At 50.8% G+C, this 12,786-nt stretch overlaps 1 protein-coding gene across 3 annotated transcripts in view; it reads right to left on the bottom strand.

Annotated features, from left to right (window-relative positions):
* The window catches only part of CNTFR (ciliary neurotrophic factor receptor), a 205,500-nt gene that overhangs the window by 78,314 nt on the left and 114,400 nt on the right, over window positions 1-12,786 (bottom strand). For all 3 annotated transcript variants that reach the window (XM_065663252.1, XM_065663251.1, XM_065663253.1), the window contains exon 3: window positions 7,863-7,944. In XM_065663252.1, coding sequence (XP_065519324.1) covers window positions 7,863-7,944 — 82 coding nt within the window. The remainder of the gene's footprint in view (window positions 1-7,862; window positions 7,945-12,786) is intronic.

Here is a 12,786-nt window from a genome sequence, read left to right on the forward strand (position 1 = left end):
TTTCCATTTTTTATTTATTTTACAGATTTGTGATCTGCTCCACTACACAGGACTTGAAGCTGATGCAAGAGTTCTTATTTATATCTGTGATCTGTTAGCACCACAGATATTGTCAACTAGATTTCCTTCCAACCTCTCTCAGATGTCTCATGTGGGCCTGGGGACAGAGCCTCACTTTACTCCAGAACCTCATCTCCACCAGCTCCATTTCAAGTAACTTCTTCTGTTCCCAGAAAGGGGTAAATTCATTGAAAGTGACTCCACACTGACTTGGATTCAAAAGCAGCAGCTTCTTTGCAACATCCTTTGCATGTCTCCAGACTGCAGTAACTTGCAAAGGGCAGGTCTTCAAAGCCCTGAGTGCCAGCCCCTCTATTTTTCTTCCTTGTCCTTCTCCTTTTTCCCTCCTCTGCACTCTAACAGCATTTCTCCTCATGCACTTGGCACATGGGACATTAATCTCATGATGACTTGTGTCTATTTTCCACACAAAGACCCTAGTCTAGAATTATGAGCTCTCCGGTTGCTGTCTGACACTCATGAACCATGCTCCGACAGCATACCCAGCTCCATGCAGCTGCGACTTCGTGGTGCAAAACAGCAGACACCACATGGAAATCAGCCCTTCACATTTCCCTGGTGGGAGGAGCGAGCCTGGGCCATGTTCCCTCTGGGTCTATCCTGCACCACAGGTCGGATCCCAGGGGGATGTTCTGCTCTGGGACCTGCGCAGTGACAAGGCAGTGAGCAAGGAAATACAAGCACTAAAAATAGGCTGCTTGCGGTAGGGGCTGACCACATTTATTAGCAAGCCTGTGCTCTGGCTGACCACAAGGTCAGCCTCTGAGAGCTTGGCCATAATTCACTCTGTGTCTGGGCAGGAAATCTACTTGAGCTCAGAGGGATGTCCAGTAATAGAAAGAGTTGTTCCAGGACCTGGGGCTATTTTTGCTGTTTTCTTTTACTTTGCAGACACGAAACCTTTTGGGAGATGCATCTTGTGCTGGTGGGGGTGGGAGGAAAAAGCCAGGTGCTCTGGGAGAGGCAGAGGGACAGGAAGGAAAATGGGGGGAATGTGCGTGGAAGCTCTTGTTTGTGTCTGGGGTTCTTCTTATCAGACTCATCTTCACCATGTAGATCAGGGATGAAGTAATAAAAGATCAGAGCAGCAAGGGAGACCACAGATCTTGATGGGCTCTTAATTGCCCTAACATGATGCAGCAGAGTTTAATGGGTTATAGACATGGGCTGGCAGGGAAGATGGGGATGCAATGGAGAAACCACACCTGCAATGAATGTGCAGGGATGGAGGTGCCTTTGTGAGGAAGGAGGATCTTCCTTGCAAAGGCATCAGAGGGCAATTTGAACAACAGCCAGGTTGTACCCTTGGCCAGCAAGGGATGAACCAGCAGATAGGTGCCCAGCAGATGCAGCAGTCCCAATGGGACAATGCTGGTCCCCAGTGGACAGCCAAGAGCTTCGTCTAGCTTAGCTCTGAGCAGCAATTAATAAGTCACAGGAGAAAAAGAGCGGATGCCTGCCCTTAAACTGCAGCTTTCAGGATGATTTAAGCAGGCTCCATCTAGCAGAGAATCTCAAATCCGAATCACTGCACAAAAGCCACTGGTGCGGGAGCCTTCATTGTGAGGGGTAATGTGTCCCCAGTGAGTCAGGTTGACTCACCCACTGGGTACCTGCATTGCGTATGGAAGTGGGATGACTGCTCGGGGGTGGGGGCAGAGGTGCAGGCAGTGCTGTTCCATCAGGTATCCTGCCATCCTGAGGTGCCCACACCTTTGGGAATGCCTTCCCCTATTGCCCTGGTGCTTGTGTCTTCACCATCTCACAGATCCAAGGTAGGACTTTCTACTCATGACATGCCCTGGGACTGAGGTTTTCCCCATACAACCGTCTCCTTTATCAGATTGTATAAACACCACCATGAACTGAGCTTGCAAAGAGTGAGGGCTGATGGGGCAGGTAAAGACTACCCCAAATCTTGTTTCCTAACAAGACGGAAGTCCTGGAAATGCTCCCAAACCTCCTCACATGTTGAACTGGGCTGCAGTTTGGAGCAAGGCTGGTATTTCAGCCAGCTGGATAATGAGAGCATCCAGAATTATAACAGGAAGGATTAAAAAATGTAATTGCTAATGGGGAATTAATTGTTAATGGGGAATTAATTGTTAATGGGGAATCATCATTGCAGGAGGGTGTTCCCAGTGTGGCCCGCAGGGATCTGTTCTTGGCCAATTGCTAGTCACTCGTCTTATCGATTATCCTGAAGGCAACATAGAACTGTTGCTGGCAAAGTTCTCTAGTGATACAAAAGCTGATGTATACAACGGAAAGGATCAGCACATCATACACAGAGCTCTGGAGCAGTTAATATACCAGCCTTCCCTCAGCAAGAACACGTGTTTTATGCAGCCAAACAGAAGTCCATTCATCTCCAGTTGAAGAATGTAGGTCAGACTCTCAGAAGGCAAGGCTATGTTCTGGGGAGGACAACACCGATAAGGCTTTGGCAGGACCAATCGGAGATGATGTGCCAGCATGCTGTGATGAGAGAAAAACTTGGCCTGAGACTCATATAGGTATCATGGGAAGTGGGGAGGTGCTATGGAATGAGAGGTCAGAGCTTTCTCCTGCACTGGCCCCAGCCTGAGTGTGGAACAAAGCTCTGCAGGAACCCTAACCCTAACCCTAATCCTAACCCTAACCCTACCTTCAGCCTCCCAGGTGGCCCCTCAGCACACACAGAGGCAATCCCTTTGACCTTGCTTTCCCCAGCAAGTGTCTGTGCTGCGGCAATTACAAAAACTCCAGAACACTCTGTTACACATGGGTCTTGCCCAGGGGAATGGGTGGAAAAACAAACAAAACATGACAGATGTTAATCATGTCACTTAATGCATGATTGAAGGGTACTCTGATAGTGCAATGAGGTGAGAGAGAGGAGAGGAGGGGAGAAGAGAGGAGAGGGGAGGAGAGGAGAGAAAGAAGAAGAGAATAGAAAGAAGAAGAGGAAGAGAAGAGAAGAGAAGAGGAGAAGAGAAGAAGAGAAGAGAAGAGAAGAGAAGAGAAGAGAAGAGAAGAGAAGAGAAGAGAAGAGAAGAGAAGAGAAGAGAAGAGAAGAGAAGAGAAGAGAAGAGAAGAGAAGAGAAGAGAAGAGAAGAGAAGAGAAGAGAAGAGAAGAGGAGAAGAGAGACCTTCTCTATGCGTATTTGGAAAGACTACTGTCTTAGGTTGGGTGAACATCTCCCCTGTGCACCCATGGGCACAAAACCAAACCTTGAGACCCAGGTAGCCCATCACACCACTTGAATCAAGGCACCTTAACTGAACAGCATTTGTACAAGAACCAAAACCTACTCAGTTATCTACAAACAGACCACATGTTCCGATGTAAATCTACAAACCATCTCCTACACAGAAAATCCAGGCCACACCCCAGACCCAAAACAACTGGTGTAACTGTGCCAAACAGATGCTGTGGGGATTACACAAGCTGATTGATGTGGGAGGAAGCAAAGTCCCAAAAGAGCTGGTTGCATCCCCATTAGCCAACAAATGCTGCATGGAGAAGGTTGGATGAAGTGGGGAGGGGAGAGACAGACATACCTACAGTTGGTTTCTCTTCGAAAAGCCAATTTTCCTGGCTTTGCTGTGCATTTTGAAGGCTGTTTACCGACCCAGGCTTTCTCTTAGCTGAAATGCAGGCTGAATTTCTAACAAGGCACATGCAAACTGGAGCTCCCAGGAGGCTTTGCAGCAGAACCGATTGCAAAAGATTAGCAGTAGGGTTTAAGAGAGCAAGAGAGAAGGGAAAGTAATGAAACAAAATCTCTCTTTCTTTTCCTCAGCTGAGGAATGATGTGGGCTAATTGCTTGTTGCTGGTGAGAAAGAGGAGATAGCAGCTTCTGTGCCCATCAATAAATTAACCCTGGCATGTGGCATCTGAAACGCATTCATTTCCAGAGGCGTTTATCTCTTTGTCTTGTATGTTGAGTGAAAACATAACTATTGTTTAAACATGAGTTAATTCAGCAAGGTGAGGATCAATAAAGCAGAGTTACTCCTCTTTTAAAAGCAGAGAAATCTAAATCTGGGACAGATGTGGACATAACTTCGGCAGACCTGATGGATGGAGAAGATGCTTTGGTCAAGGCAGGAGCCGGGGGAACCAGAGCTCCCTCACTCCAGGACTGCTGTGCCCTTGGGTCTATCAGCAACAGCTAAGTCCAGCCGCTGGCGGTTACAGCAATCAATAGAAAGGGCTGAAATCACCCATGCTTGTATGTTTTATGGTCTAACACACAGCTGACAGCTCCACCATGTGCACACTTCCCATGCAGAAGCTTTGGCAAAGCCCCAGAGCTCATGCTGTGGCCTCTCCGTTTCCTTTGAGGATGCCCAAGCCCTGCTAGGGAGAAGGTCTCTGCACTGCCATGCTGCTTTCACACAATGGAGCTCCTGGCCAACCAAAGGTGGAAGTGGCATCACTTCAGTGCTCTGCTGAGCTTTCCCCATTGCTGAAATAAAGTGGCAGCAGCCACTGCCTGGAGAGGGAAATACAGGAAGGCAAACTGAGCCACAGAAGATAATAGGGAGGGCACTGGGCTCTCATGTGTGGTATTCAGCCAGTTCTGCCCCCTCTGTCCCCTCCTATTTCTTCTTGCAGCTCCTATCCATCCCTCTGTGCCGGCTGGGAGGTGTGTGATGGTGACAGCCCATGACTGCCCAGGGCAATGCTGTCTCTGTAGGCAGGCTGCCCCTCATCCTCCAGTCCCGTCTGAAGCTGGTTCAGTGAAACACTAAAATGTGCTCACCCATGCATGTACATCTAGCGGTACATCCCTGGATCCCTTGGTCAGTGAGTCCGGCAGCAATCCCACCCATGCTAAGCACGCCGCTGGAGCCTGACAGAGGCACCCAGTGTGCAGGGCTGAGCAGCACAGGGTGATGGGTTTATCAGTAATAGGATTAGCTGTGAGCACACCATGCAAAATGCCTGCTGGCAGCAGTGCTGGCAGTTGCAGCAGCATCCACAACCAACCTGATTGCCCCAAAACACCACAACCAAAGCTCTTATGGTGGAGGTGGGCCAGGACCAATCCCTGTCTGTCGGCTTCAGCTTTTGTGGGGGTAAATACACAGCCTGAAAAATCAGGGAAGTTTGTCCTGCGAGTGGCATCCACCATCTGACGTCAAGCATTCTGCTCTATCCACATGGCCCACAGCCTGGGTGCATCGAGAGCCATACCATGAGAGAGCCCCTCATGAACACCTCCTTTTGGTGTAACTTTAGCAACCTGCCACAGATGTGAAGCAAAGGAAGCTCTGCAACCAGAAGGAGAGAAGGTACCCAAATATACTGGTACTCACATCTACAGACCCCTGAGCCTCTCCATCCCACCTCCCAAACACTAGGGAGCATTTTGGGCTCCTGCATCCTAGACAAATGCTCTCTTTGCTCTGCCATCTCCTAGCAGAAGGACTAAAGACAAGCAGCAGAGGGGTTAGCCCATGAGCAACCTTGCCTCCATGGAGCCCCAAGCTGCTGAGGTTATTAATTCATATGGCACTTTGCAGGATGCTCCAGTAATCACCAGGGTGCATGTGAGAGCCAGGAGCTGGTGGCCGAGCTCGCTGTGCAGTGCTCATGCTCACTTAACAGCTTGTCACATCCTCCTTACTCAAGTATTCAGTGCTAATGCATCTCTTAAAAGTGCTTCATGAGCTATTAAAGTCGAGCGTTCCTCAAGTGCATGATAAATGGACTCCATGCCAGCACCTTCCCCCCACTCCGCCCAGTCCCTGCCACCAGTGGGATTAATCCGTTCTCCCACCCCATTCCTGCTGCGTTTTCCCTGCCTGAGAGCCCACCTATCAGGGGATGATCCCTAAGGTTTGCTGATGAGGGAAGGCTGCAGTGGGGCAGGGCATTAGCTCTGGGTTGGGGGGATGGAGAACACTCCTCAGGTCTCCAGTGTGTGGTAGATGCTCTGCAGCTTCACCTGCATGTGTGCATCCTCTGTGCAGCAGGCATGAGGGGATGGGCAGGAGACCTGCTGCCCAGAGCATCCTCTTGGTGTTGCAGAGAGGTGACACACAGCACCTCTGGGGAGATTAAAGACAGTCCTGGAAGTGCCCTATTAGCCTTCCTCCAGCTCTCATACCCAATTTTCCCCCATCTCACATTTTCATGTTCCTCAGTGCAGAGCAGCTTCTCTGTCTCCTGAAGATGGGGAGACCCCTGTCTCTTTCTGCATCCCTTTCAGGCACTTGTTGATGTACACAGGTCTCAGCAGCACCAGTTTTAAACTGGTGCCCCAGGCGTATCTCTCCTGGATGCAGCCAGGTGAAAGAGCGATATAGGGACAGGCAGGCTATGCTGCCAAGTCTGTGAATCCTGCTGGATCATGGAGCAGAGGGTGACAGTCATTGCAGCTTGCCTGGCCAGGGGCTCTCTGCACCATCATGTAGCTGCCAGCAGCAAAAGGCATGTCCCTGGCCAGCCCTGGTGGGGAGCAGCATTTGTTTCTCTGTCTAGACAACACATTTCGAGTGTGCATAACCCTGAAGTACCTGGCACGCCTGTTTTGTGCGTCTTGCTGTGCGACATATCTGGGCTACCATCCCCACAGCATGGAGGGAAGCAGCATGATGCATCAAAGGATGCTCTGGCAGCCTCAACACTGGGTCTTTCAAGGCTTCCCAGGCAGCCTTGCAAGTGCAGCAGGACCAAGCAGCACTGCTTCTCTGCAGAAAGCATCACAGCACCACAAGCAACACATAGCTGAGCACCCAGGTACTTTGAGGAGGTGCTGAGGAAGACGCTGGGAACACTCCTGAAACACTACTCAGAAGATCTCCCTGTGTCCAGAGACTGCTGTCCCATGTGATGGGGATATGCTGCCAAACCCCAGCTCTTTTGTGTCCAAGCTGGCAGCTTCCAGCAACATAAATCCACCCAGCTGGATTTAGGGCAGCTAAATGGGGTGCTCTGACTGGGTTCCTCAGTCCCACAGAGCCCACAGATGCACAGATGTCGTTACTGGACTGAATTTGCAAAATTCCTCTCTATAATCCACTGAAAGCAGCTACAGCCAGGCTAACTGAAGGGAAAGCCAGGGAATTTTGGAAGTCCCTCATTTTGTCCCATTTTTTGCAAGGCTTCCATAGGCGACCCCACAGTAGGACCCAACCATCCCTTCCTGCTCCTGCTTACACCCAGGGTCATGCAGGGTCCTCCAGCTGCCGATGCCACCAGTATCTCTAAAATGTAGTCATTCTAAAGCCATCACCAAGTTAAACTCTTAATCCTGTCCCAACCTGGAGAGAGGCGAGCTAGAGGTGGGTGCAGATGTGTGATGGCTATGGGGGCAAAGTCATCCTAAGGGGGTGATAGCACAATGAGGCATTCATCACAGTTGAGGGGTAGGGTGTCAGGGCTTGCGGCGGTCAGGCTGCTGCTCTTCCCACCCGTTCATCCTTTCATGGGTGGGTTCTATAGGACAGCATGTGGAAAAGGTGGAGGGTGAAGGGATGGGGGGGTGATGCCCTGGCTGTAGGAGCATCCTGGGATACACAGGGGTGTGGGATGCTCTGGGGATACAGGATGCCCAAACCGTACAGCAGGAGGATGGGGAAGAGATGCATAAGTCACAGAGAGGAGAAAAGTGACAGAGGCATAATAGATATGTGATATCCAATATTTGGTAGAGGAGAAAAGTGATCCAGAAATGTAACACCAGGCAAGCCCGGAAAGTACATCCAGCTTTCTCCAGCAGAGACTGGCGGAGTAGCGTTCCCATTTTTGGGACCCCCAGTATTCTAGAGGTGTGAAGAGACTCACCCTGCTGGCTGTGCCTCTGGGCGTACACCACCACCACCACGGCGAGCACCACGCAGAAGGCTGACGGGACAGGGTTAGCCATCTGTGGAAGCAAACACAGACAGGAGCAGTCAGGGTTTGCCCTCAGGAGACCTCGGATGTACTGTGCCAAGAGCCTGTCCCTCCAGATGAAAGGCGTGATGGGACTGGAAGGAGATGGCCATGAAGCGAGACTTCATCTCAGCCACAGGGAAACTCGCTGCAAAAACAGGGGGTTTGCTGGCACAGGCTTCATCATTCAGTCAACTGTGGCTCTTTTCTGGGAGCTGCCATGTCCATCAGGTGCCTGGAGGTGACAATACACGCTGTGCAAGTGCTGTATTTTCCTCATCTCATTTTCAATATTTCACTTAATGAAGTCATACCCTGGTGCTGGGCTCTCCTTGGCAGCTGCAGCATCACGCTGGGAGCAGGCACTGTCTGCAAGTGGGTTGCAGAGGGTTTTGGAAGAGATGGGAACATACCCGGGCACTTCACAACAGCAACTTGGATGTGAGAGGTGCAAATCACAGTAGGGGAAACTGCTGCTGCTCCTGTTCCAGTGTGGCCACTTCCAGCACTAAGCACTGTGTTCTTTGCCAGCACCATGCAACAGCAGCAGCCTTTATGGGCATGCCAGAGACAGTGTAACCGTCCTTGGTGTCTTCACAGTGACCAATGGGGACAAGCAGGGAACATTCTCTTTGCACCAAGCCTCCTGGAATGGACAAATGTCAGCAGCAACCTCAGAGATGCCCTGTGCAGCCCTGCCAGGCTCTCCTCTTCTTCCAGCAAGGGCTGGTAGAAAAGACCAGAGCTGCTGGCGATGGCAACGGTGATGGTGGCCCACCTGCCAGGAGGTAAATAGCACCACGCATGAAAAGCAAATTACACCTTCAAAACTGTTTTAAACCTCTCTAATCTCCAGCACCGTATCAGTAACATGCAAAGTATTGCCTTTTAATCTAGAACATGAGTATGGGCTCGTTAGCCAGATGGCATCCATTTAAACCTAAATAAAGGGAGATCTGTACTGGCCAACAAAACATATTCCATTACCCAACACGGCTGTTGCAGGAGCCCAGATGGCCTCAGGTTTGCAGTAGGGCAACAGCAGGTAAGAGGGATATCATGAGCAGGTTTTGGGGTGCAGATGGACCAGCCTGGCCTGAAAGCCTCTCAGAGACAGGGATGCTGGGGAAGGTCACGGGTCTGAAGATGGGGAGAAGGGCAGAGAAGGGACCCACGGCCTCACTGCTGCATTTGCAGTGTGGGTTCGGGCCTGGGAGCCAGCACTGAGAGCCATTCCCTATGCACTGCTGCTGCATTGCATGGACACACCAGCCCCAGCCTCTGCTCCCAGCCCAGCCCCAGCCCTCCCAGGTCACCTTGATCTAATCACACTCGCAGCCTCCCCCGTGCCTCAGTTTCCCTGCCTGTAAAACAGAGATAATGAAGGTGACCTTCCTTTGAAAGCTCTGGGCGAGGAGCGCTAAGTGCTAATTACAACACAGTTATCATTCACTCTGCCTCTTCTCTCCAGCTCCTTTTTTTTCCTCCCATGTCTGCTCTCCAATCTGCCTCCTCCATGTGTTCCCAACATGTCCCTGCTACCACCCTGCCCCTGCACCAGCTGCCATCACAAGTGGCAGCTTGGAGAGAGGGGGATGTCCAGGATGCAATGCCACATCCCTGGACAGTGCTGGCATGGGGGTCCCCTGTCAGCTTGGGAACCGCCTGCAAAACAGAAGCTGACTCTCCATACCAATCCCAAGTTCACTTCCCACTGAATATTCCCTACCTACAGCCCTGGAAGTTGGTGTATGGCACCAGAAATTGAAGCAGGCATGGAACTGCACTAGGGATGGAGCTCCTGCCACTGCATCACAACCAAGGTAGCCCCAGGTAGTGCAGCCATCCCACCTCTGGGGAGAGTGGCAGTGATGGGAGGCAGGACGGGAGCCCCTCAGGCCCCTGGCAGTCCGCTTGCTCCCTAAAAAGTGTGAACTCTGCTCACCATAGCCTTTGGCTTGCTCACACCAGCGCAAATATCATCACCAACCACCATTCTCTGCATCTCTGTCCTGCCAGGAAGCAAAGCCACCCGCCTTCCGCTGCTGCTCCTCATCTTATCTGTTGTTAAAGTAATTGCTGCTGCTCCTGCCCTGTGCTTGGCAGCCTCACGCAAGGCTGGACCAGCGCAGAGATGGGCACCACAGTTATGTGGCAAAGGATGGTTCATGTTCCAAAGTACCAACAGTCTGAGGGTGATACTGTTTGGTCCCTAAGGACTCAGTGTCATGGCCAGGACACAGGCAGAGGCTCTCAGTGCTGGCAAGAGACCTCACCGCTCGTCTGCTTTCACACTGCAAAACCTCATTTCTTCTCAGAAATGAGACCGGCCACCAAGCAGGAGATGGATCTGTTTTCATGCCAAAAATCCACCCAGAAAACCAACGTTTTCTCACTTGATTTGCAGTTTCCCGTGCAGTATTTGCTTTGTTTGACTGTTTTGCCTAAAGCCATGTTGATTTTCTTTTTTTTCCCCAAGCACAAAACAAAACCTTCTCAATTTGTGCAGATGCTTCTAATGCAAATTTCCATTTGCTGTGTTTGCTCATTTAACGGTTTCTCTAGCAAAAGCCAGCACCCTGGCACGTGGGTGCAACAAGCCAGCAAGCAGCAGCTCACCAGGCGTGTGGCTCCCCTGGGCTGCGTTCCCACTGCGGCTGGGACCAGTTGAGAGGTGACAGTGGGGAACCACAGCTATTACACAGCAATCCCAGCAGTGGGAAACTCAGTCTTCTGTGTAAAAGGAGGTGGGAGAGTATCTGCATTTGCCCATGTAGTGAATAATTTCTTGGTGGTGGAAAGGAAAGAGGAACCTGGGCAGGAGTGAAAGGAGGTGAAGGGGCACAGGAAATGTGGTGGTCCAGCAGCTTTGGAGCTTCTTGTTTTAGGAGAGAAAAACTAGTTGATCCTTCCCTGCCTTCCTCTGCACCAAGGGTAATGAGGATACCAGTCATACATAGTCAGTTAGAATCATGGAATCGTAGAACGGTTTGGGTTGGAAAGGACCTAGTTCCAATCCCCTGCCATGCGCAGGGACACCTCAACCTAGACCATGCTGCCCAAGGCTCTGTCCAGCCTGGCCTTGAACACTGCCAGGGATAGAGCGTTTACCACTTCCTTAGGCAACCCATTCCAGTGCCTCACCATTCTCACAGTAAAGAACTTCCTTATATCTGACCTGAACTTTCCCTATTAGAAAACAAATCAATGCAAACATGAACATGGTCCCCTCCAGCAGCTCTTGGTCTAAGCAAAATGTGTTTTCAGTTGTGCTTTCCCTGAGCCAAATCAGGCTGCTTGGAAGACAGCTGTGCTGGGAACTACAAGACAAGCCCAGAAGCTGCCCCTGCAAGAAGGATTGGAGGGGCACGGTGATGTGATATTAACTACTGTGCTGTGATGGGGTGAGGTCAGAAAGAATAAAGAGTATCATGTATCCAGGCAAAAAGCAGGATGCTATCATCTGCTGAACAGTCCCAGTGTCCTTTTCTGAGCAGACAGAGGGATGAGTCCTTTCCAGCTCTCCCTTAGAAGGATCCCCAAAGCCTTGGGAATGGACATTGGTAATGGGGTACCAACTGGTAGCTGGAGAAGGCAGATCCAAGGAAGGGCTGTTCCTGACTGGTGAGAGACAAGTGCTATACCCCAGCCTTCCCCTGCAACTCCCTTCTGCAACAGCCCCCTCCCAGCAATGGTAATAAATAGGACCTCATACTGGAAGTGGGTGGCTTCCATAAAAAACAAGTGATAGTTTCAAAACCCAGTGTTTCCATGACAAAAGTCTTCTTGTCAGGCAATTCCCCATCGGGTGCTATGAAAGCACCTGGCTCTAAAGCCATGACCTGGGATGGAAAAAGACCCCATTAAGTCATTTTCTTCCCACAACCCCTTGCAGCCTTGAGTTCCACAGGAGTTCTGCAGCACAGGAGTTCTGTACTGCACTCACTGTAGACACTATGGTACAACCTCTACTGCAGACACCAGCTGTAGACGCCATAGTACGCCTGTACTGCAGACACTGACTGAAAATGCTCTGGTATGCCTGTAGTGCAAACATCAACTATAGATGCTATGGTACACTTGTCCCTCCACAGACTGACTGCAGACATTACCCTACACTTGCACTGTAGATACCTATTGTTGACCTTACGGTACACCTGTATTGCAGATGCTGACTGTAGATAGTACTGTACACCTGTATTGCAGATGCTGACTGTAGCACACCTGCCCTACAGGAGAGAAGATAATCTGCCTGTCCCCAGGGTGTGATGTTACGCTTGTAGTGCAGACACTGACTGTAGCTACTACAGTGCATCTGAGCTGGGAAACACTCTAGGCAGACACCTCCTGAGCCCCAGCCCTGTGGAAATACCCTTACCAAAGCTCCCTCAATGGCTCAGCCCAGATCTTTGCAAGCAGAGATCATGCCACAGCTTTCTCCAGCCCCCAGAATGCCTCCAAATCCTTACTGGAGGTGGGTGCGTGCTGTTGAAATGAGCAGTGAAGCACCGCAGTGGGCAGGACACCCTCCAGCCCTGGTTCCTTCAGGGGTTGCACCACTTGTGGACAGCAATGTGGGCAGGGGAGCAGCCCTGGGAGCAGGACTTGGGTGCCCAAAAGCACTGGATGCCACCTCCTCTCTTCAGAACACCCCTGGCAGAAAAGCAAGGAGAGGGGAATACAGTTGTCCTAAAAACTCCTGGCATTGTAATACCCTGTCAGCACTAAACTCCGCTTTGCTGCTTCAGAGGAGAGAAAAGAGAGGCTTTGTCATTTCCTTAATACATACTATCAGAAAGCCTTACCTGCAGAGTCAGAGCCCCTGCTGTTTGAA

This window comes from Lathamus discolor, chromosome Z (assembly GCF_037157495.1).
Source record: "Lathamus discolor isolate bLatDis1 chromosome Z, bLatDis1.hap1, whole genome shotgun sequence".
Lineage (NCBI taxonomy): Eukaryota > Metazoa > Chordata > Aves > Psittaciformes > Psittacidae > Lathamus > Lathamus discolor.